The sequence below is a fragment of the Pleurodeles waltl genome, chromosome 1_2 (genome assembly GCF_031143425.1).
Source record: "Pleurodeles waltl isolate 20211129_DDA chromosome 1_2, aPleWal1.hap1.20221129, whole genome shotgun sequence".
In the NCBI taxonomy this organism is placed as follows: domain Eukaryota; kingdom Metazoa; phylum Chordata; class Amphibia; order Caudata; family Salamandridae; genus Pleurodeles; species Pleurodeles waltl.
In genome coordinates, this window is record NC_090437.1 from 172073208 (window position 1) to 172098727 (window position 25520).

Genomic DNA, 25520 nt, shown 5'->3' on the forward strand with positions numbered 1-25520 from the left:
AAAATTTGGCTAAAAAAACACATGTTCCTCACATTTCTGTGGCAGAAAGTTCTGGAATCTGAGAGGAGCCAAAAATTTCCTTTCACCCAGCGTTCCCCCAAGTCTCCCGATAAAAATGATACCTCACTTGTGTGGGTAGGCCTAGCGCCCGCGACAGGAAACGCCCCAAAGCGCAACGTGGACACATCCACATTTTTGGAAGACAACAGAGGTGTTTTTTGCGAAGTGCCTACCTGTAGATTTTGGCCTCTAGCTCAGCCGGCACCTAGGGAAACCTACCAAACCTGTGCATTTCTGAAAACTAGAGACCTAGGGGAATCCAAGGAGGGGTGACTTGCGGGGCTCGGACCAGGTTCTGTTACCCAGAATCCTTTGCAAACCTCAAAATTTGGCTAAAAAAGCACATGTTCCTCACATTTCTGTGTCAGAAAGTTCTGGAATCTGAGAGGAGCCACAAATTTCCTTCCACCCAGCGTTCCCCCAAGTCTCCCGATAAAAATGATACCTCACTTGTGTGGGTAGGCCTAGCGCCCGCGACAGGAAACGCCCCAAAGCGCAACGTGGACACATCCAAATTTTTGGAAGAAAACTGAGGTGTTTTTTGCGAAGTGCCTACCTGTAGATTTTGGCCTCTAGCTCAGCCAGCACCTAGGGAAACCTACCAAACCTGTGCATTTCTGAAAACTAGAGACCTAGGGGAATCCAAGGAGGGGTGACTTGCGGGGCTCGGACCAGGTTCTGTTACCCAGAATCCTGTGCAAACCTCAAAATTTGGCTAAAAAAAACACATGTTCCTCACATTTCTGTGGCAGAAAGTTCTGGAATCTGAGAGGAGCCAACAATTTCCTTTCACCCAGCGTTCCCCCAAGTCTCCCGATAAAAATGATACCTCACTTGTGTGGGTAGGCCTAGCGCCCGCGACAGGAAACGCCCCAAAGCGCAACGTGGACACATCCAAATTTTTGGAAGACAACAGAGGTGTTTTTTGCGAAGTGCCTACCTGTAGATTTTGGCCTCTAGCTCAGCAGGCACCTAGGGAAACCTAGCAAACCTGTGCATTTCTGAAAACTAGAGACCTAGGGGAATCCAAGGAGGGGTGACTTGCGGGGCTCGGACCAGGTTCTGTTACCCAGAATCCTTTGCAAACCTCAAAATTTGGCTAAAAAAACACATGTTCCTCACATTTCTGTGGCAGAAAGTTCTGGAATCTGAGAGGAGCCAAAAATTTCCTTTCACCCAGCGTTCCCCCAAGTCTCCCGATAAAAATGATACCTCACTTGTGTGGGTAGGCCTAGCGCCCGTGACAGGAAACGCCCCAAAGCGCAACGTGGACACATCCAAATTTTTGGAAGACAACAGAGGTGTTTTTTGCGAAGTGCCTACCTGTAGATTTTGGCCTCTAGCTCAGCCGGCACCTAGGGAAACCTACCAAACCTGTGCATTTCTGAAAACTAGAGACCTAGGGGAATCCAAGGAGGGGTGACTTGCGGGGCTCGGACCAGGTTCTGTTACCCAGAATCCTTTGCAAACCTCAAAATTTGGCTAAAAAAACACATGTTCCTCACATTTCTGTGTCATAAAGTTCTGGAATCTGAGAGGAGCCACAAATTTCCTTCTACCCAGCGTTCCCCCAAGTCTCCCGATAAAAATGGTACCTCACTTGTGTGGTTAGGCCCAGCGCCCGCGACAGGATATGCCCCAAAACACAACGTGGACACATCACAGAAAACAGAGCTGTTTTTTGCAAAGTGCCTACTTGTAGATTTTGGCCTCTAGCTCAGCCGGCACCTAGGGAAACCTACCAAACCTGTGCATTTTTGAAAACTAGAGACCTAAGGGAATCCAAGATGGGGTGACTTGTGGGGATCGGACCAGGTTCTGTTACCCAGAATCCTTTGCAAACCTCAAATTTTGGCTAAAAAAACACATTTTCCTCACATTTTGGTGACAGAAAGTTCTGGAATCTGAGAGGAGCCACAAATTTCCTTCCACCCAGCGTTCCCCCAAGTCTCCCCATAAAAATGATACCTCACTTGTGTGGGTAGGCCTAGCGCTCGCGACAGGAAATGGCCCAAAACACAACCTGGACACATCACATTTTTTCATAGAAAACAGGGCCTACCTGTGGATTTTGGCCTCTAGCTCAGCCGGCACCTGGGGAAACCTAGCAAACCAGCGCATTTTTGAAAACTAGAAACCCAGGGGAATCCAAGATGGGGTGAATTGTGGGGCTCTGACCAGGTTCTGTTACCCAGAATCCTTTGCAAACCTCAAAATTTGGCTAAAAAAACATGTTTTCCTCACATTTCAGTGACAGAAAGTTCTGGAATCTGAGAGGAGCCACAAATTTCCTTCCACCTAGCGTTCCCCCAAGTCTCCCGATAAAAATGATACCTCACTGGTGTGGGTAGGCCTAGCGCCCGCGACAGGAAATGGCCCAAAACACAACGTGGACACATCAAATTTTTTCATAGAAAACAGTGCCTACCTGTGGATTTTGGCCTCTAGCTCAGCCGGGCCCAGGGGGGGGCAGAAATGGCCTAAAATAAATTTGTCCCCCAACCCCCCTGCCCCCCCGGGAGCGACCCTTGCCTATGGGGTCGCTCCCCCTGCGTGACATTGGTGCAAAAAAAAAAATCCCCGGTGCCTAGTGGTTTCTGCCCCCCTTGGGGGCAGATTGACCTACAATCGGCCAATCTGCCCCCAAGGGGGGCAGAAATGGTCTAAATACAATTTGCCCCCCAGGGGAGCGACCCTTGCCTAAAGCGTCGCTCCCCATCTCTAAAAAAAAAAAAAAAAAAACCCACACAAATTTTTTTTTGCCCTGGCGCCTAAAGGTTTCTGCCCCCCCCGGGGGCAGATCGGCCTAATACCAATAGGCCAATCTGCCCCCAGGGGGGCAGAAATGGCCTAAAATAAATTTGCCCCCCCCAACCCCCCCGGGGAGCGACCCTTGCCTGCAAGGTCGCTCCCCTTGCGTGACGGCGCATAAAAAAGATCCCTGGTGCCTAGTGGTTTCTGCCCCCCTTGGGGGCAGATTGACCTACAATCGGCCAATCTGCCCCCAAGGGGGGCAGAAATGGTCTAAATACAATTTGCCCCCCAGGGGAGCGACCCTTGCCTAAAGCGTCGCTCCCCATCTCTAAAAAAAAAAACAAACAAAAAAAACCCACACAAAAAAAAAATTGCCCTGGCGCCTAAAGGTTTCTGCCCCCCCCCCGGGGGCAGATCGGCCTAATACCAATAGGCCGATCTGCCCCAAATGGCCTAAAATAAATTTGCCCCCCTCACCCCCCCCCCCCCCCCGGGGAGCGACCCTTGCCTACAAGGTCGCTCCCCTTGCGTGACGGCGCAAAAAAAAATCCCTGGTGCCTAGTGGTTTCTGCCCCCCTTGGGGGCAGATTGACCTAAAATCGGCCGATCTGCCCCCAAAGCGGGCAGAAATGGCCTAAATACAATTTGCCCCTCCAGGGGAGCGACCCTTGCCTAAGGGGACGCTCCCCATCTGTAAAATACAACAACAACAAAAATCCCTGGTGCCTAGTGGTTTCTGCCCCCGTGGGGGCAGATCGGCCTAATAAAAATAGGCTGATCTGCCCCAATGGGGGGCAGAAATGGCCTAAAATAAATTTGCCCCCCATGGGAACGACCCTTGCCTAAGGGGTCGCTCCCCTTACGTGAAAAACAAACAAACAAAAAAAACTCCCTGGTGTCTAGTGGTTTCTGCCCCCCTTGGGGGCAGATTGGCCTCATAAAAATAAGCCGATCTGCCCCCAAAGGGGGCAGAAATGGCCTAAATATAATTTCCCCCCTATGGGAGCGACCCTTGCCTAAGGGGTCGCATCCCACACCTAAAACACAAAAGAAAACAAATAAAAAAAAACAAAAGTATCCCTGGTGTCTAGAGGTTTCTGCCCCCCCTGGGGGCAGATCGGCCTATTATTAGGCCGATCTGCCCCCAGGGGCGGCAGAAAAGGCCTTAAAAAAAAATGACCCCCTGGGAGCGACCTTTGCCCAAGGGGTCGCTCCCTTCTGTCAATTACATATAAAAAAAAAAAAATCCCTGGTGTCTAGTGGGGTTTCAAAAGCCGGATTGCAAGCAATCCGGCTTTTGAAACCCTCGGAGAGACTTCAAAGGGAAGGAAATACATTTCCTTCCCTTTGAAGCCCCTCCGGGCCTCCCCCACGTGATCGAAAGAGAAATGCTGAGCATTTCTCTTTCGATCGCGCTGGAAGCTCTGCTTCCAGCACGATGGGGGAGGTTGTGTGATTGTCAGCTCGCGCGCTGACGTCACAGGGGGGGTGGGGGGGGTTGGGGGTTGAAGGGGAAGGGATTCCCCTGTCAGACCTGACCTAGGGGGGTGGGGGGGCGGCCCTCGGGAGGAGCGCTAGCGCTTCTCCCGAGGGCAGCATTCAGGACGTAATGGTTACGTCCATGGCGCCACACGGGCACTGCCATGGACGTAACCATTACGTCCGTGGCGGGGAAGGGGTTAAGGCGTGAGCCGCAATAACCAGAACCATACAACACAGTAGGATTGAAATAGTCACGAGGAGAGTGAAACATAAGAATAACGCTATCATGGTGTTAACAATTTCTACTCTCTCTCGGCTAGTTCTATTTCGAGCACAGCATGTTAAGCTTCTAGCTTGCCTTTCAGAGTTCCCCGGAAGACATCAACACTCATACCTGAGCAAAGGCCTGTGATCTTGTTCAGCATCTGCAACGAGGCAGTCAGCGTCTAGTTGTGGTTCCCTGGTCGGAATCTCCCTCTTGCATGTATTTGGACAAGGAAGTGTTTTATAACTAATATGTCAGCGTGATCACAAAATGTGCCTTCGCAAGAACGCCAAAGACTAAACTCCTACCACGTCTATCGGCAATGTACCAGTCTGTATCCTTGACTGAAGCACAGAGTAAACAGGAATGTGTTATTGAGAACTCTAGTGCTGAAGTAGGCTAAACAGTGTGATATAAAAAATAAAACAAGACCGTAGAACTGGTTATTTGAAAAATAATAGTACGAAGCCGAATAAAAAGCATATAGAGCAAGGTTCACAGAGGCTCTAAGCTGCAAGCAAAGGAATAAAAATACATCCAGGGCAAAGTGCACAAAGGCCTAAAGCCTGAAGCTAATGCGCAAAGGATACATAAAACTGACCACACTACAATAGCATAGGGATATTCTGGAAGAGGAATAGAAATCTCTGGAGCACCACCATTTTCACGAGGGCTATTCGTCATATCAATGAGAGCGGCAATATGATCCATCTTTCCACATCTCTTGTCAGCGTTTTAATTGCTGCATCATAATTATCTGTCATTACTATCTTGGGGTCCGTGTGGATTCGGATTCCTAAACATCTAACTGATCCTGTTTCCCACTTAAGGGGAAAGTCCATGTCTATGGGATTCATAGCTGGCATCATGGGGAACACAATGGATTTGTCCCAATTGATCCGCAGACCAGAGAGGGTGCCATACTTCATAATCTCTTGCAATATCGGTGCTAGGTTATGGTTCGGGTCTCGGATATATAGTAATGTATCGTCTGAATATATGGAGATCACTAAGTTGTTTCTCTGGAATCTGAGGCCACGATGTCCATGCTACTCCCGTAGTGCACATGCAAGCAGTTCCGCGACAATCACGCACAACGGGCAACAACGGAAACCCCTGTCTTGTACCCCTGGTAATATGTATTACATCCGATACCGAGCCATTAATTCTGATCTTAGCCAATGGCTTTTTGTATAAGGTGGGCACCAATTGTAGGAAGAAGTCTCCCACCCCCAATCGGCAGGAGACCGCTGTCAAAAAATGCCACTCAACAGAATCGAAGGCCTTCTCTGCATCAAGGAAGACCGCCACAGCTCTTATCTCAGGGTTCAAGTTCTGCATGGTACCGAACACTGTGCGGGGATTCGCAGTGAGATTGTGGCCTGGGATAAACCCTGATTGTTCTGGTTTGATAATTTTGGATATAAGCGTGGCCAACCGGTCTGCTAGAATTTTAGCGTAGATTTTGGTATCAACATTTATTAATGATAATGGCCTATAGGATGAGCATTGCAATGGAGATTTGCCAGGCTTCAGCAATGCAATGAGCATCGCCTCTCACATTGAGGGCAGCTTCACCCCAGCTCCCGTCATCTCTTCATACACTCTCTTTGAGTGTGGAAGAAATAGATCCTGGAAGGTTTTCTAAAAATGTACTGTTCGCCTGTCTGGCCCTGGTGCCTTCCCCTATGCCATACCCTTAAGGGCTTTGCTCAGCTCTGCAGTGGTCAAAAGCGCCATAAGGGACGCCCTATCCCCATCTGACAACCATGGCATTTCGACATGCATCAGGTAATCTGATATGGTGTCTTGATTTGGGGCAATTTTAGATGTATAGCGGGCTGCATAATACTCGCGAAATCTATTCACAATTCTCTCCTGATCCATGATCATGCTACCATCTTTGTCTGTATTGCCATAATTGTGCCTTTTTCTCTACTGGGGCGTGTTATGCCTGCTAGTACCGCCCCCGGTCTCTCTCCCTCCCCATAGATACGGACTGTTGCATATTTCCCCATGTGTTGGACTTCCGTGAGTGCTGTGTCTTGAAATTCTACTATCTTTACGTGTATATGGCCTAGGAGGTGTCTGTCTGCCGTGAGCAAGTGTTCCTCCTCTAGCTGCGCAATTTCTTTCTCCAGATGGGCCAAACGCCTGCGGATTGATTTCAGGAACTCTGCATGTTTTTCTATGGTAATCCTGCGGATGTACGCTTTGGATGTTTCCCATACCATGCACATATTGTCTACGGAGCCGCCATTTACCTGAAAAAAGTATTTAATTGCAGTAGTTAAGTTGTCGCTAAAAGCCGAGTCTAATAAATATGGGGGAAAGCTCCACATGAACGGGGACATTTTGTTCGGACCCACTGCTATCTATATTGGGACTGGTGCATGATCTGAGTATTTTCTGGGCCAGAGGTCTATCACCTGTTTGCGGTTGGCGATGTTTTTAGAGACCAGCCAGAGGTCAATTAATGTATGTAAATCATGTACTGTTGAGTAGTGGGTGAACCCCCATTAGTGGGGTGTCTGTGTCGCCATATAACCACCAATCCCAACTCCGCCGCTATTCTGTTCACCGCCTTGGCTGCGGAGGCTGTTTTTCTGTGGGTACCCCCTGATCTGTCGTGTAGTGGGTCTAAGTTGCAATTGAAATCACCTCCCCATATCTGCAGAAGACTAGGTCATAATAAAATTAGGGGGTATCCAAATTGGGGCCATATATCCCAATTATGAGAAAAGTGAAGTCCCCTTTGCTGCAGCGTGCCACTATATACCTGCCGTTGGGGTCCTTTGCGAGCTCCAGAGACAACCCAGAGTGTTTTGCTGCCCATATCAGTACCCCACCAGGAATGGGACGTGAACCCTGTTGCTAGAAACTGTCCTTGCATTCTCCTGGAGGTGAGCATGGCGCTATCTGGCGTCAGGTGCGTTTCCTGTAATACAGCTAAGTCGACTTTATGCCTTCGAAGGTAGGCCACTACCTTCCTTACTTTTCTGGCGTCGTTTAACCCTGTAATGTTCCATGTTATCATTCTCACAGTGTGTGAACCTTTACCGATGTCTGGTTCCGAATTATAGTATATCATTCGGCACTTGGTGTACATGTTATTGTTTCAGCCTTGTTTTGTGTGTGAGTCTGCAATCGCTCTACTAATGCAACAGTCCCAACTCCTTGTAGGTCCCCTCCCCCACCCACAGCAGGCATTAACCCAGTTCACTCGTCCTCAGTTGTGTGCCCCCCCCCCCCCCCCCCCACCTGCCCGTTGAACAACATAACTTCCCCTTGATTCAGTAAGTGCTCCACATGCTAGGGTGGATGGTCCTTATCTTCTGCTTTAAGTCGGCCACCTGCCTTATATATTTGGCCTAGTATCTTGTTTTTGCATGTCCTATTCCGTAATACCCCTAACAGTATCTAGCTTCTCCTTTCAACTGCCAGAGTTTAATGTGCAGTTTAGACTTTCCAAATCATATTATTTGCCCCCGTTGCATTATTGTCAGCCCCATGAGCCCCTCCCCCAGTAAGCGCAGGCATAGTCTTGCGACCTCCAACTGTGGTCTCTGAATATTCTGGTCCCAACAGTCTCATGGGGGGGTGTCCACCATTTCTCGTCCCCCGGCCCGCCACCCCTCCGCCCCGGCCATCCGCCGATTCAGTAATTAGGTGAGTAGTTTATGGTCTGTGAAGAGAAGTGGCTTGCCATCCACCACCACACATAGTTTGGCCGGGTATAGCATGCGGTATTCCAGTTGTAGATCTCGCAGCTGTCCTTTCCCTGGGAGGAATTGTCTTCTTGCACTTGTTGTGTGAAGTCTGGGTAAAGCGAGATTGTCATTCCTTCATGTTGAAGTGTTTTGAGTTATCTTGCTCGCCACAATGCAGCATCTCGGTCTCTGTAGTTCAGTCACTTCGCTATTATGGGCCTCCGTGGGCCCCCAGGGGGCGACCGGGCTGCCAGCGAATGGTGTGCTTTCTCGACCACAAATATATTGGAAAACGTGTTGCATCCCAACAGCTGAGCAAGTAGGCGTTCTATGTATCTTTCCATGTTGTCTATATCTGTGGACTCCGCTATGCCCACAATGCAGAGGTTATTTCTGCATTATCGGGCTTCTAAATCATCTACTTTCATCTGTAAAGCCACCAGCGTTTTACTTGCATTTGTCTTCTTGGAGATCACAGTTGACTGGCTTGCCTCTATGTCTGAAATGCGTCTCTCTGACTGGTCTAATAGTTCCACATGTTTGTCCAGCCTTTCTGTCATCCTATCCATTCTGAAGGAAAGAGAGTCAATCTTACTGTCAATTTGAGCCAGGCTTTGTTGCATTGCGGCCAGTATCTGCTTCAGCTCCGGTTCTTCCTCCTGTATCATGTCCTCTCTTTCAGGTGGTGTTGCCGCCATTCGCTTCCCTGTGGTTTTCTGTGTTTTACGTTGGTCAAAGTGCAATTTAGTTTGTTTTTTGTCGTTTTTGCCCATTGCTCACGTCTTGGCTGGTCCATGGGACACATTTGCGTCAGTGATGCTGCAGGAGGATTCCCTTGTCGTGGGATGATCTTCCTGGCCCTTTATATTTCTGCGTTGATGGTGGGCTCCGTTATTTTCGGCCCAGTGATATCTGTGTCCTGCGTACTTCCTGTGCGAGTGGCCACTGCAGCTCAATGCAAGGGGCAGGCCTCAGGTTGCCCTGCTCAATGTTGTGCCAGCACCCTCTCGGGCCTTCTGTGTGCTGCCTCCAGCGCCCCCGTTACCCCTCTGCTGAGCGCTCCTTCCCATGCTGATGTTCCATCGCTGATCTCACCTCCCACTCACCTGCATCAGGCCAATCACAGCAGTTTCTAGTTTATGGAAGCTTTCTGCGGCCTCACAGTGAGGAGCGTGCAGCGACTTACTTGTCGGGGCCTCTTTTCGTGTTCTGAAGGCCTCCGCTCTGTCCTGGCTTTGCCCTAAGCTGCACGGGCTGCCTCCAGAGTTTCCACAGCCCCCTTGCTGAGTACCACTTCCTGTGCCAATGTTCCGTTGCTGGTCTCACCTCCCGTCTGCCCGCATTGGGCCAATCACATCAATTTCTAGTTTATGGAGGCTCTCTGCGGCCACCCAGCGAGGAGCGCGCATTGTCTTACTTGTCTGGGCCTCTTTTTGTGTTTTGAAGGCCCCTGCGCTGTGCCGGCCTCGCCCCATGCCGCGTGGGCTGCCTCCAGGCCTCCGACGTGGTGTCCACGTCCCAGACCTCCGCGATCTCAGGAGTGCCCCGGGAGCAACAATTTTCATTTTTTGCGGGGGCCTGCACGGAGTTGCTGGCGGTGGTATGTGCGGTAGGGGTCACAAGTCCCTACGGCCTCAGGATTGTGTGCCGGATTGAGCGTGGCAGGCGCAGCTCCACTAGTAAGCGGCCATCTTGCAGTTGGGCAAGCTCTGCCCCCACTTCAGCAGTTTTAGTGTCCAAAGATGAAAAAAACTGATATGAGAAGATTCAGGATTGAGGTCTGTGGCAGTCTCTAGGGAGCAGGTTCGTCTCCTGCAATAGGCACAGGTCAGCTCCAGATACGAGAGGATCACTCAGGGCCTAGTTGGGTTGTTAAGCCCCTTTACATTGAGAGTGACAACTTTTAACTTATCATGTGTTAAGGGGGATTAGTTGTGGCGCTGAAGTCCTGTCCAAAGAGTTGACCCGAGAGGTAGGGATGTAGGGAATTTATGGGTCAGAAACTACCTGGCATGATGTGCGTCCACTAGAAATGAATGCACCCTCCTCAACAGTTAACAAAACAAGAATAACCAAAACATAACAACAACAACGATGAAAAGCAAGGGATGTCCAGCATAGTCCCACAGGGTAAACAAGTTGCGGGATTCGTGACTCTACACAACCTCCATGTCCTAGCCCTGCACCCCGTCCCCTGCCCCTCCACCTCCAGCCGCCCAGGTCACAAGTACCATCCTGGAGCCCCGTCTCGGTCATTCAGGATCTTGCTTGTCAATTTCTCTCGTCAGCGACTCCAGCACCTCTCGCTATTCCATTGCCATAGACTCAGGGCCCATCCTGTACTCACCTGGGGAAACCCCTCGCCACGTGAGTGCTTCCTGGCCCTGCGCTCTTGTAGGACGGCCTATTGGCCACCCTCAGGATGTGCCTCAATCTGCAGCACCTTGAAGGCTTCTGTCATGGATTGTAGTTGGTGCAGGTTCCCTTCCCACCGAAAAACAAGAAGGAAGGGCTGGCCCCAGAAGTAGGTTATTCCCTTGTCACAAAGATGAGTGGTAACAGGGCAGAAGTCCCTCCTCTTTTGTAGATTAATCGCCAACACATCCTGGTATATAACCAGTGTGTGTCCTCTGAACTTCAGGGGTTGCCGGTCCCTTGCTTTGCAGAGAATTGTTTCTTTGAGTTGAACATCATAGACGTAGACTAAAATATCCACTGGATGGGGGTTTGCAGTATGCGGTGGTCCAACCCTGTGGACCCTATTGACTTGGATTTCCTTGTCTGGAGCCGTTCCGAGGATCAGGATGAAAAGGGACTTGACATAAGTGGCAGTATCCTACTCGGCGTTCGCAGGGGCACTTTGGATGCGTGTATTATAATGCCTGGAACGATTTTCAAGGTCTTCTGTGTGGGCCTGTTAGTCAGTCTGCTGTCCGTGAAGTTGTATGAGTTCTTGCTGGAGCTGCTCAATGTCTTCATCTCGGCTTGTCTCATGATTTTCTAAGGTGGAGACCCTGTCACCCATATCCACCAGCTCGCGATGGACCTCTTTCAAGATCCTAAGACAGATCCTTCTTCACAATGTGCAGGTCTTCCTGCAGGAAGGTGAAGAGGGCTTCTAGAAATGTACAGGTCACTTGGCTCTCATCATTCCCCCCCATCAGTTGGTTGTTTGAGGGGTGGAGGGGGGAGGCCCATCCTCCTATCTGCTCCCAGGAGTTTTAGATAGCATCTCTTTTAACATGCGGTCTTTCTTGGCTCGAGCTGTCGCCATGTCTCTGTGACTGTGTCTCGTCCGCTGGGGAACACCACAAACCTTCACGGTCTAGGAAGCTGGCTTGAGGAAGAGGAACACTCTGTCAACAAGTGTGGTGGAGCACCTCCACAATAATTTTACATCGGCCCCTCTAGCTTCCCCAGGTCTCCATGGGGACAGATACGAGGCGCTGTGTCCAGTATTAAGAGGCGCATTGTGGGTGGATGTCAGAGGGTAGCAGCTGTCCGCTGCAGGGTTTCTGAGGTATCCGCATTGGGCCCCAAAGCACGTCTCTTGCCGGCAGCCCTACGGTGCTTGGAGCATCCGTTGCATTGAGCAGGGTAGCGGGCCCATGTGCGGCGGGCACAGCTGCAGCCCGCTGGGCAGGGGTGACTGGGCAGCTCTGTCTCAACGGTGGAGGGACAGGAGTGTGCAGAACCCCACTGCTAAGGCTCTGCTAGCTTCCAGGATCTGAGTTGCTAAGTGGCCATGCTGTCCTGCGCTCCCAAGGGTCCCAGAACAATCGTAGCAGTATTTGTTGATGGAAACTTGTGGCGGCCCCCTAAGTCCAATCCGTGAGCCCAGCGACAAGTTAGCCAGCTCGCAGCCTCCTCCCAGCAGGTGAAATGCTCAGTAGTTGGGGAACCCCCCCCAATCTGACCCTGTTAAGGTTGGGCCTGTCTGCTGATGCCTGGGCACCTTTCTCTTAGTGCGTGCTGAAGGGGGCGCCAAGGACCTGCCACTAGGCCTCAGAGTTAAGCACAGCAGGGCAAGACAAGCCAGGTGATAATGAGGTAGCCCACGTGGCCTGAAAGAGGCAGCCCCATTCTGTCAATGTAAGCGGGGGTGCCACCTGCAAAAGACCCTTATGGGGTCAGGAGCTCATTACCAGGGAGCCTGGCAGCTCTGGGGCCCACCGCATAGACAAGGAGAACGCATGGCTATCTCACCCAGCCGTGGACTCACAAGAAGGCAGCCACGGAAACCACCCTGCTGCACAGCCGTAGTAAAGTATCCCAGGTCTCCGTCAAGCGCCATCCCAGGGCCGCACCGCAGTGTGGTGTCTCTGGAGGAGGGCTTCAGACCTTTGGCGACCTCTGTGTGCTGTCTTACCCGTGGCCTCAGACTGCCAATACGGGGCCAACCCCTACAGCCATCATAAGGCCCACCGGGTTGATTTTCTCTCGGGTTGGGTGCTTTTGTCACTGCGCTTCAGCCCTCGCTCCAGTCACCACAGTTCTCCCGGAGCTTCATCAGTGCAAACAGCAAAGGTGTGGGGGTGTTCCAGGTATTTTTAATTGGCTGGCGGCCGATTCCCTCGGTGGCAGGGACAGAGCCACGAGTAAGCATGTCCTATTCGACTGCCTACTTGGCCACACCCACATTAATGCCATTCAAAGACATTAATTAACGGGATAATCAATTGATTAAGGTCATTATGTTACATAAAAAGCAAGTACCTAAGTACCCAAATGTAGACTTATAAATAAAAAGCAAGAAGGGCAGCAGGGGTAGAATAGGATTGCACACCACTTATGTTTTATCATGTTAAGACATAGTTACCATTTATGGTGCTAACCAGAAAAATATTTTTTGCCTTTTGTGTCAGATTCCTGTACACCAAAAAGTAAACAGAAAAAAGCTAATCTGAAATAAGTTGCACATTGTTTAGTTAGATCGCGGGCCGGGCAGGCAAAGCCGGACCAGGTAGGGCCCCCGCGATAAGTGCCTCCCAAGTGCTGGACTGGTGGAAGCAGGAGGCTGAACCTCTCTGATTAGCTATAATAATAGTAAAACATGTCAGGGATTGCTGTTGCTCATTCAAGCTTTGCTTGGATGGCATTTTACCAATCCATCACCGTAATAATGTGCCTGGAGTGGGGAACGGCTTTTGTCATTTTACAATGCGCTGAAGTCCTGCCCATTGGCATTTAGCCAATCCTATGCTTAAAGATTTTGCTGTACAAATGGCAGAAAACTCTGTCCCTTTCTAGCTCAGAGTGGAAGGCACTGTGCTAATCCTATGCTTAAACATTGCTAGAAAAGCAGACAATTGAGGTGGGCAAATCTAGAGTGTTGCTGGTGTTGCAGGGTACTCCTTACTTGAGGTACTCTCCACCTAAACTTGGGAACTACCCAGAGTTCTCTTATTTTTTGCATAATTTATGCGTATATATATCAAGGTTGGTAATATTAGCATATTACCTGCCACCACCACCTCTTGGTCAAGGTAAGTATAAGATTGTTAAATTACCTCTACATCCAGTTAGGTAGGCTTTCCTTGCGAAGACGTAATTAAGTCAGTGTAGTGGATATGATATTTTTTATCATACAGCATAACACATGCAATATGGTGAGGGTATCCGGTCACTTGATCGCTCATATCTGTCATTTCTAGCTAAGGTATTTTAAACACTCGGTACTCTGTCCCCATAGATAACACCCTGTTGAACATTATTTTGTGGTCATGTACTTACATTTTGTTTTCAAATGATAGGATATGTGGTTCCCGAATCTGTTGTGTCATTTGGCATAAAAGAAGATAGGCGGACCTGTTCAGTGGATAGTCAAGACACTTTGAGAAATGTGAATAACAACAGTTTAGTAGGTGAGTATGCAACTTTTAAATGTTTTGACCAAAGAAATAAGATGTTTCAATGACCCATTCATCGTGTCCGTTTCAGTGCATCTATAAATTGGCTCCCGCTGCTCTTAAGAATCAGAGGGCCCAAAAAACATTCTGCTGTCTTCTGCTTTGACTGTATTGTTGCCCTAAGATTATCACTAGATAAGTCTTCTTGCAGGGTATCTACAAAATATCTCTGATGATGATTACAGTGGCAAGGCCCTAATTATGGGTCACACCCTATTTGCTGAAGCTTTATGTATTGCTTTTCGTGGTCTCCTTAAAATGATATTGTGTTCTTAACCTTTTCCTCTCCAGTTTATTGACCCATTTAAAAGAGTGGGCGTGAACCTAAGTCAAAAGTTAATCTGTGCACTCACCACTTAAGGTTAGGGCAGTGTCACTGAATGGATATGGGGACTGATTCCGTACCTCTTCTTTCAAGGCTTGAAATAAGAGTGACCAGTTTGGATATTATATTTCTCTCCTGATGGTGTTTTATGAGTCCATGGTTGTGCAGAAGCAGGAGTGAGCACAGAGCGACTTCATGATGAAACACAATTTCCTCCGCTGATAAACTGGGCCTTGCTTTCATAGTGTATTGTTTGACAGTCAGACGTTCTTATCTTTAGAGATTTAACCAGGATTTCTGTTCCTAGGCTACAGTGAGCGATGATGTGGAATCAGTCTTTCCATAGCAGCACATCCCTTGTGAAAATGTGGAGTTCGATTTGCATTGCTTCTGGAAGGCAGTCATTTTTGGCATTTTGTTGGAACTTGTCATTTTAGGCAGTTCATTAGCCCTACATTCCATTTGTTGCTTTCAATATTGCATGAACTTTAGATCAGAAATCTTACAGTGGGAAATGCACTCACTATAGTTTTGTATACAGTGGGGAGACATTGATACTCAAAGCAACGGATATTCCATAAATAAATAATATTTCTTTATACAATACTTCGTACCACTTGAACTTGTGGCGTTCCAATCACTGCAATTCTCAGAGGCTGCAGTTGACACACTGCGCAATACTATTGTCATAGAAGGTGAGGCCTTGGTCAGAGTATGTGGTTGGAGTTAATAACCGATTGTATGAGTAGTTTCTTCTTCTGCAAATCTGCCTAACTATTTAATTACCAAAATGTTAAGACCGATTCTGCCTCTGCTTAGCCACCAACATCTACAAAGTTACATCAGAATCTTTGCAAAAATTAGCATTAGTAATTGCATTTATGCTTAAAAAGGTGACCATACTGATAAACAAGACAGGGATGAAAAGCAACTTGCTTAAAAGGTAGCCAAATGCGCAGAACGTGACTATAAACTCTCAAAAAATGATGCTAATGGGCATGTGGCACTGACATGATAGAGCGTTGCACTGCTACAAGAGACGACAATGTGGAGGCTGTAGTAAGTTAGGTCTACTTCACAGCCTTCCCCACATTGAACATGACAAAGAGAAGAAATAGGGCCATGTAGTAGGATATTAAGAAGGAGGCCGTGTATGTTGCTCCTTTGTGTACACTAGGACACATCATCACAATGTTCATAGGTGACTTGGCTACTAGTGGCAGATCAAATAAAGAACCTGTTCTAAAAATTGTATTGTGAATGGCCAGAGGAAACACACGTTGAAGTGCAGGGAATGTGGAAGACGTTTTTCATTCAGCTGCCGTCAGGCAGCCCAAACTTGAGATAAACACATTTATGCAGTGAATCACCACACCTATGTCACCATCAGAAAATAGTCACAATAAAGACCATACACATGCAGCAAATGTGACAGCCAGTTCAGGCCCTGTGATTGGCTGAGGGGATGACAACAGTGCCAAAGCGTACCTTCAAATTGATAATACCCTTGGAGCTGTGTCAGAGCCAGCGATATTAGTCCAAAGATGCACCTGTCAGAATTCTTGAAAATGTGCGGTGAACAAAGGAAAGTCAACATGCTTTACTATTCTGTATGTTAATAAGAATATCATTTGCCTAGCACGCGGAGGTGTTTGAATTACATTCATGCCATTCATAGAGTGTAGGCTGAAATGAAATTCAATTTGGGGACACTAGCCCAGCAGACAAAAGATCTAATGTTGTGAACTTAGGAATGGCTTTTTATCAATTTTCCTCCTTAAGAACACCATAAGAAAACGCACAAAAGTATGTTCTCAACCTTACGGTACCATCAGCAAATACCACAAAAAAAGCCTACACATAAAGTAAACCACTGGAAAATGCACACATGATAAAAACAATTGATGCTGCAATTGTATATACAGCTTTAAAATGTTACCAAGTCTCTACTAGTAGACGCGGGAAGAAATCAAATAGGTGCATTATATTTTAATACAGTAGCAATGTTAAGGACCTGTCAGTTTATACACTTTAAAAAAAATAGAAGTGCCCTTTTCTCTGGGGCAATTCCTGATTCAGTCCAGAAATGTATGCACCCTTCAGCAAACACACAGGATTAAAAAATGTTGACCTTTATGGTGGTATGTACAGCCATATTGAGATCAGTAGCAATGGGCTGTATTCACAAAGGCAATTCCATATGTGTATATTTATTCCTGCATCTAGGTGTAACTTCCTATGATGCAGATTATAGTGATTGGAGTCATGTTATGTATGGTAATGTTGAACCAACGATGCTTGGAATCACTTGCTCTATACACTTAAGGCATTTGTAAAGTTCTGAGGGATACTTGGTCCTGGCCCCTTGATATACCTCCGTTAAAAAAAAAAAATGTTTTTGAGATTTTCATTTTTGCTTTTTGCTTTTGGATCATTATAGAAGTAATTTAGCTTGGGTAAACATTGCTGATCAGGGCTCATTTTCTTCTGGATGATATTTTTAACAATGGCGGATGTGTTGCACTGATGATATATTTCAGAAACCATGAGACCTATATACTTCATGTTGGTGTCAAAACAAGTTCTGGGGGTCACGTTGTCTTACAGAGACAGAAAATAGCTCCTCAGAGCAACCCGCCTGCCATTTTCCAAAATGGTGGCTCTGTAATAAAGTGTTTTATCCATCATATTGATAATTTACTTTAATATTGTTTTTGTTTCAGGTTTTCCATTGATTGAAATTTTTAAACATGAGTGAAGCAGATGGTAGCAGAGGTTGTTTACCTCCTAACAGAGTGTTGCAAACTTCAAAATCTGAGGGCTGCTTCAACACAGAAAAATATGTCTTTTGCCAAACTAATCCGAAAGAAAATCTAATATCAACTGCGCCTGTACCAAAGAGAGTTTAAGATGCTGCAGAAATACGGCATGATGAAGTTCACAAAAGATTGAAACTGATGGGTGTAGAATCAAATATTTGATCATTCTAGCAGCAAGTGCTAAAAGTCATATTCGATTGGAAAAAAGCCTGGAAAACAATTGTCAAGCAGAAACCAGTGAATCACAACTAGAATCTGAGTCTTCTGAGAAAGCAACGACAACCAAATCCAATGCCCGTCCACTTAAGAAGATTGATGGCTACGCCTCATCCATCTCCAACAGCTGATCAGAAATCAGAGGCTCTTCAATGTGTTAACTGAGTATGTGAGTCTCAAAGGGCAAACATGTTTTTATCTGCAGCTAGTTTCTTCCAAGATGAAGTTTTGTATCTGATCTACACAGCAAGGTGAATGTATTTGCAACAGATTTTTATGCCCACCTGAACTGCATGCGTGCATCCATTCAAAAATATGAATGCACAATGACCCAGCCTTCAGTTAAGTTTGCACTCTTTGAAAAAGCAAGTTAAGTTTTAAAACCACTCCTGAGTGCTGGATACAGGTTTACACTCAGTGAGATCAAAGAAACAAATGGTCAACATTAATGAAACGGTATTGAGCCATAATAATGAAATTAAGATTTTTCTGGTCTGAATGTACAATGGCAGAATTTGTTTTTGTCAGTCTAACAAAAAGAATGACCCACTTATGGTGTTCTCAGCTGATTTGACTCCTGAAGTTATTGCTACCAAAATAAGATCACATGATACAGTAAAATCAGCAGGAACCCTTTTAGGAAACGTCCTGAAATTTTTAGATCTTGGACTTAATAACAAATTTTGCAATGCCCTAGAGCTCAGCTGGAGTCAACAAGAATGTCTGATGTTGTCTTAACATTTTTTACATCATTGTTTAATATCCGCAAAGCAAAACTGTTAGAAACTAAAGTTCTTGAGTTCGGAACAGAAGCTGACAACATTAATGATGGCTTGGAAGATGTAAGCAAAGAAGTGGAAGAAAATCCCATAAACCGTTAGGGTTATGCTGTGCAAATGTACTGTCTTTTCCAAATCATGTTATATGAATTGTATCATGGTAAAAAGAAAACTCAGCTACACATGATGACTGCCCACACAATCTATGACAAGTGAAAAAGTTGAGAGCTAATCATTTCCATGAGTAGGATTGGTGTATCAACAAGTTATAATGACATAGTACGGAGCAGGAACATGTTAGCAGCTCATGCTGTAAAATCTTGTGAATCTGACTGCACACCAAGTCACTTTACCAAGAAAGGATTTGCAATTTCTGCTCTTGATAATTTTGATTTTGAAGACAGATGTTCTTTGTCTGGAACATCCAGCACACAATATTGGCTTGGCATTTTCTCAAGACTGTACCAATGAAGTAGCTGCTGTGAAGCAGGCTGTGTCAGCTGTAGGCATAAACAAACTAAGCTGCAAACTTATAACTCAACTGCCTTGCCAATGTGTGCAAAATCACCAGGGGCCATAGATACATCCCAGTCTACCAGAAAGTTTCAAAGTGGCTGAGCACATGGATCTTCTTCAACCTGATGCTGCGATTCGCAAAGCTGATTTAACTGAGTTTATCCTACAGCCTATTTGGTGCGGACTGAAGGATGAAGAAAAACCAGTTCCCCTGTGGGCGGAAATTTGTGCTCCGATTTCCCAGAATACTGTCCCACTGAAGGTTGAGCTTTTACAAGTAATACCATCTCCATTCACAAACTACACCACAGTCTACACAGCTCTAAAAAAAGTTCCAAAATGTGCATGCTCAGCTTGAAGACCAGCCTATCTGGTCAATTTTCAGTGATGAAGGTGGTTTCTGTTTCGTAGCTGACATTTTTATGTGCAATCCAAAAGATTTAGTGATCTTTATCCAATGATGGGGGCCTTCCACATGACGAAAGGTATGTTGCGGTGTGCAGGAAGTTATGTCAATGGATGTGGTATAGATGATGCACACATTGAGGCTGAAATCTTAGGACGCAAAACTGTCCAGTCAGTATTGAGCTGAACTCATTATGTTAATTTGTTAGAAGATATGCTCATCATATCGGAGGCTTCTGAAACATTGCATTGGAATGCTTTCTGGAACACGAATGACAAATTAGGTTTTGCATATCTTGTCTCAGAAGTGAACAAGGCACATGGTGCACTTCATTCAAAAGACATAATGCAAAGCCAGGCAAAGTTCAATGCAATCAGTCCAAAATCAAAATACCTGAAAACTAAGTTTGTAGATTTTCTCAAAGAATGTGAAGAAAAATCAGAACTTGCAAATATTGGGGAAATGTTTTACACTTGATAGCTCCAGTGAAAAACGTGGTACATGCAGGTCAGAAAGGCGATAGGGAGCTGCATGTGAAGACTGTGGAGTCACTGATTACTGTGTTACCTGAATTCGATTGCATAAACTATCTGAGATGTGGGTCCTGGTATTTGGAAAGAGTGAAGAAGCTAGAGGTGGAAAAAAACATACCTTTACAGAAAATTAATCCAAAGACATTTTGTGGTGAAAGACAGAGAGGGAAGGTTTAATGTTGTGGCTCTAGATATGAAACTGTAACAGATGATCCAGAGATCACAGAAAAGCCCCAAGGTAATTGTTGGTCAGACGCATAAAAGTGAGTATGTTGCTCAATAACAGCTAGTTTACCATGAATTCCTTTCTATTTGCAATGTTTTCAGAGAGATGACAAATTCAGAATTAATGGACCATTGTAAAACTGTTCCTCACCACGAACTTGTGCGAAAGAGAGGGGAATGTTTTAATAAACAAGTTTTAGCCTTCTTCATTTCATGCAACAGCAAGAAAACCCCTTTGAAATGACTGAGCCTCTGCGACTACACCACTTCGTGACCAACAATATGTGGTTAATGATATAGAGACACATCTACTAGATGTCCTCGAACATGGACTGAAACTGTACGCAGAACTAAAGCAGGGGCGATTTGTAATGAAAGAGAAAAAGCTGTTTGACATCACTAAAGCTGAATTTCCATACTTTAGTTGCCATAATAAGAGTTTCGTCCATCCAACCACTACAAAAATGGCTGCAAAAAACAAGTTTTGCAAGCACATAGAGAAATAATGTAGCAAAAGAAAAGAGTGAATTTATCAAGGACATTCTGTTGCATGATCTTCTTCCAACAAACGCATTATTTGATAGAGATGCTGCAACCAAACTAGTGAAGCACAAACTCGTACAAGAGCTCTGGAAAAAAAACTTTCACCTGAAGATTTTCAATTTGAAAAGGTGTCCTCATTGAAAACTGCTGTTGTTGAGGACTATATGTCACAATTGCGAATGCTCAAGATTTCATCCATACAAAACTTTGGAGAGGTCATTCAGACTGTTCTACAGATATCAAAGTCAGTGTGCACCTTGCAAGACCTGCACATTGTATTTGACAGTTATCTTGAATTATCGGTCAAAGAGTGTGAGAGAATCAGACTAATGTCTACAAGTGGAACAAGGGACCTTGCCTGCATCAAAAATCCGACACCTGCATCTGTGCAACCTGTTAAATTCTGGTCATCGAACAAGATGAACTTGGAGATGTTAATTTGCCAAAACATTGCTGATGCTTCAGTGAACATTGAATTTTCAATTATTGCAAGTGGAATGATTGTGAATGAGGAGTTTGTGCTTGCAGAGAGATATTCAATAGCTACGGGCCATATTGTTCAAGGACTTAACACAAATTGGAGGAAGCTGACCTTCATGTTGGGCCACATGTTGAGTGGGCTGTTTGAAATGGTTCCAGTCGATTAATTGCACTGTCAAATGACACAGATGTTGTTATTGTGCTACTCAGATTTGTTGCAATGTTCATAAGTCAAGGATTTTCAGAGTTATGGATATGTTGTGGAACAGGCGAGAAAAGACACTTAATCTCGCTACATATTCTGTACAAGAAACTTTACCCAGAGATGCCTAGTAGTCTTATCAAGGCACATATTCTTACGGGTGATACTTACTATGAGCAAAATTGGAACAAAGTTTGGAGCTTTCACTACTGAACTTATGAAGTTTCTAAAATAATTTTCTGAGACAGAAGAATAATGTGACTTTAAAGATGTGGAAAAATACCTTGTACATGTGTGGAAAACAAGTTTTGACTGTTAATCATTTGATGAAAATCATTTGATGATCTTTGGTACAGTGAGTTCAAGAGATCAGTCCTGCTAAGTGAACTTCCACCAACATCATGGTCTGTGCGTGGACACATTAAAAGAGCATTCTACTTGATCAGAAGATGTGTAAATGTTTTGGATCATACATATGTATAGAAAGATCTGGATGAATTTTGTTGGGAAGATATTAATGGGGTGCTTAAACTTACAACATTTGTAAAGCCTCTACCCACAGAACTTCCATGTGCATGCACTTGCAAAACCTGTGCTACAAAAAGATGTCCCTGTCGATATGCCCTTCTCAAATGTTCAACATTCTGCAAATGTAACACAAGTGATTGCTGCAACAAATAAATAAAGTGAACTATGAAAATGTGTCTTAAACAGGAGTGACAAACATTATTGTTTTCATATTCAGCATAAACATTGTTTGGTGTTTACATAAAATGATTAAAAACCATTATTATTATTTGTTTCATTTCTATATATGTCTCTTCTTCCTCTAATATAGCTGCTATTTTGGAAAATGGCAGAGGGGTTGCTTTGAGGACTTATTTTCTGCCTCTACTGTATAAGACTGCTTGACCCCCAAAACCTATGTTTTGACACCAAAATAAAGAATGTAGGACTTATGGTTTCTGAAATGTTACATAATCACTGCAACACATCCCCCATTTTTAAAAATGTCATCCAGAAAAATTTGGCCTGGATCAGAAGTGTCTACCCAAGCTAAATTATTTCTCTAATGATCCAAAAACTCAAATCAAAAATGAAAATCTTTGGGCAACATTTTTTGTTTTTACAGATGTACATGAGGGTACTCACCAAGTTTAGTCCTCTTCTTGATGCTAGTGTCTAACATCAATGACATGCTTCACCCATCGAGTGGAACCAGCTCAAATGATGATCTGCTCCCACTGAATCTTCCACAGTGTCTGTTTGCCACCTGCACCCACAAATGCCTTGTATGATGCCAGTGTTATTTATAGACCCTATTTTGCTAAGTGGTTTCTGCTACCACTTTTGCCTTTTGAGTAATGAGGCACATCGATCAGATTTTGTTGTGAAGCTTGTCTTGTGTACCAGCCTTTCCAAATATGTTGTGTTTTTTAATTGAACAAGATATTTACAACATATTGAGCTCAGTAACAGGAAATGCCATTTTCTGTCTACCTTCTGCCATGTTTGCAGTGGCTAGTGAAAGGCCTACTGGTATCAGCATTGATGCTTCAGTGTCTTTCACGCAATTTCTGCTGCCATGTTGAACAATTGCTTTACCTCTGAATTTACAATCATTGATACTTGTGCAGGCTAAGCAGTGGGTTTGCTGCCACATTTGTAAGTTGTTCTTTTTTGTGTCACTTAACATGTTCCTCTAGATGAGTCCCTTAACCTCGTTAGTTTTTTACAGGACAGAGAGGGGCTCATTTACAGCACAGTGTTGGAGTGGCAGAGGTCCTGATCTGATGATCTGGCAACCCGTGCCGCATTGATAGATCCCACCGTAGGAGAGAGGATAATTCAGTGAAAGTGCTTCTGGTGACATGTTGGTTGCACTTTCAGTAAGGTTGCTGAATGCTGGTCAGCCCACATTCTATGAGGCATTAGCCAACCGTCCTGCAAGTGTAACAGGCACACCTGATATAAATAAAGTCAGCTTTGAAACACATAACATAACTCAGTGTCTCTCGCACATTTAGAATTCTCATCTTTGCGTGCAGTGCTCATTTTTCCCTGCACTGAACTGTCATTCCATGTGTGGCAGCCGTTGATAGGAATGACAAGCACCAGAAGCTCTTCTGCAGCATCTGGCCTACTGTGAAGTTACATCAGATGGTGGAACCGCCTGAGGCACAGGCGTCCGATGCTCCACCTGTAAATTAACCTGGTTTTAGGCATATGGTCCATTACTGCCCACCTCTAAATGAAGCCCAAAGTCACTTGCACAGGTTTGGGCAAAAGCCTATTATATAAAATAAGGACATTTGAACATAAAGACTTGGAAGCCAGAAGCCAGAGTGTAATAAGTTATTGTAAGCTTTATAATCAGCATTTATTGTCTTTGTCTAGCAAGCAATACAAATAATACTCCTGATGAATTGGATATAAGTGGACAGGGAATTCAACATCTATCACATCATCAAGATTCAGGGAGAAGAGAAAGAAAGGATTGCCTCAAATCAGATGAAAGAGGTATGATACATATGTGCTGCTCTGCTTCATAACACATTGCATGCTTCTGTTGTTCTCCCAGATGAAATTCTGAAATAACCGCTTCATGGGATAAGTATGGTAATTCGAAAAGTAACCCCTAGAGTAAGTGAAATCTGATATGAAAATGAAAGTTCATGTTATTATGTGACCTGTATTTCAATGGGTTTGGTGGTTTTTAATTTCTAAATTAAAGCAAACTTTGTTTAATCTGTGCCGCCCTTTAGAAAGAAATATTGTTTCCAAATAATCTAGGTTTGAATCAGTGCTTTATGAATCTGGCCAGTGAGACCTGCAAAGGTTTGCATTATTTACCCCTGCAGTGGGTGAATAATGTAGTACAGTCAGAAGTTTTTAAAACATATTTCACATAATATGAACCTCTGCTAGCCTTTGAGAATTGTTTTTTAACACATTGCATTGCTTTCCTTGCATTTACAACTCAAACACCTAATCCATCGGTATACATAAAACGGTCTCACTTTGTTCCCATTATAGTTCATGGAAACGTTCTTCATACTTACACAGAAAAATTTAGAAATGCTCATCCACCAGTTTGAGGAACTTGTTATGTCTTCTACATGTGCCATTTGATCAAGATCGTTCTCGGTTTCACTGCTAGTGATGCCTTCAAGCCATATTAACATAATGTGATCCTCTGGATATGCCATGATGAACCCTACTCAGATTCTCTATTGTTACGCATACAAGGGCGTCCCTAACTCAAGTACACCTGTCTTTCTGCCTTCGCACACCAATTCATATTTGCAAGCCAGGCTCCTATCTCCGGAGCGTTCATACTATCCTGTAATGTAGCAGTATCTCCGTGTGCGTTCGCTAACCCTACTTCACACAACAATTTGTTATAGTATGTTGGGACCTCTTGACCTCACATAGGATGATCTTAGGGCAGAGACTCTTTATGATCTCCAAATGTGTCATTTGTTCTCTTATCCTGTCCTAGAACTTTGGTTTCTTGAGGCACTGCTTTGTGATAAAATAAAAAGTGCTTCCCTGGCCACAACGGGTTAAGCGTACAACATTTTTCGTACTCCCAAACTTCTGCAGCTCTGTGCTTGTTTCACAGTTCCTGTCAATTCCCAGTTAGACCAGTCTAAAGCCTAGTTTTATTGCTACTTGTCTAAGGTATATTAATGCCCTGTTCCCATGTTGTATTGTCACTTTGGCTCATATAATCTTCACATCTTCTTTTGCGGTGGTCAAGATTGTTTAGGGTTTTATTTATAAGAGCAAGGGTTCTACTTTTCTAACTAGTAGTTCTGCCAATACCTTGTTCCTCATAGGCATACAATCCTGGATCTATTTTCCATCTAGCACAGTTTCCCCAATGCTTGCATCTTTGTATGTATCTAAATACTTCACTCTTCAGCAAGTGTGTAGTCACAACACAGTTGTAGGAATCTCTTTAACCCTTTTGGATCCAAACGTGACGACCACTGTGGAAACCTTTGTAGGTATTCAGGACTAAGCAAGATTTACACGCTCAGAACAGAGTCTTCCCTTTCACTTTCCATTTCAAGTAAATGTTTGCTGTGTCCACCTTCCTGGTACACATCAACATCTGAACAAATAGTCCACTGTACTTTTCCCATTCACAAACCAGGGATGTGCAACATGGACACCTACTGATTTGTGAGTCGGAATGCAATTCTTGATGCAGCTATGTACAAATAGGTCATATCACAAATGTACATTTGTAGGAGATCGCAAAACAATTATCCTGATGAATATAAAATA

At 45.0% G+C, this 25520-nt stretch overlaps 1 protein-coding gene across 5 annotated transcripts in view; it reads left to right on the forward strand.

The window, feature by feature from the left end:
* Positions 1–25520, forward strand: part of LOC138299162 (zinc finger protein 614-like) — a 143072-nt gene that overhangs the window by 51620 nt on the left and 65932 nt on the right. For 3 of the 5 annotated variants that reach the window (XM_069237245.1, XM_069237234.1, XM_069237262.1), the window contains exons 4-5: positions 14025–14135; positions 23622–23744. In XM_069237245.1, coding sequence (XP_069093346.1) covers positions 14025–14135; positions 23622–23744 — 234 coding nt within the window. The remainder of the gene's footprint in view (positions 1–14024; positions 14136–23621; positions 23745–25520) is intronic. The other 2 variants (XM_069237271.1, XM_069237254.1) reach the window with 2 other exon arrangements.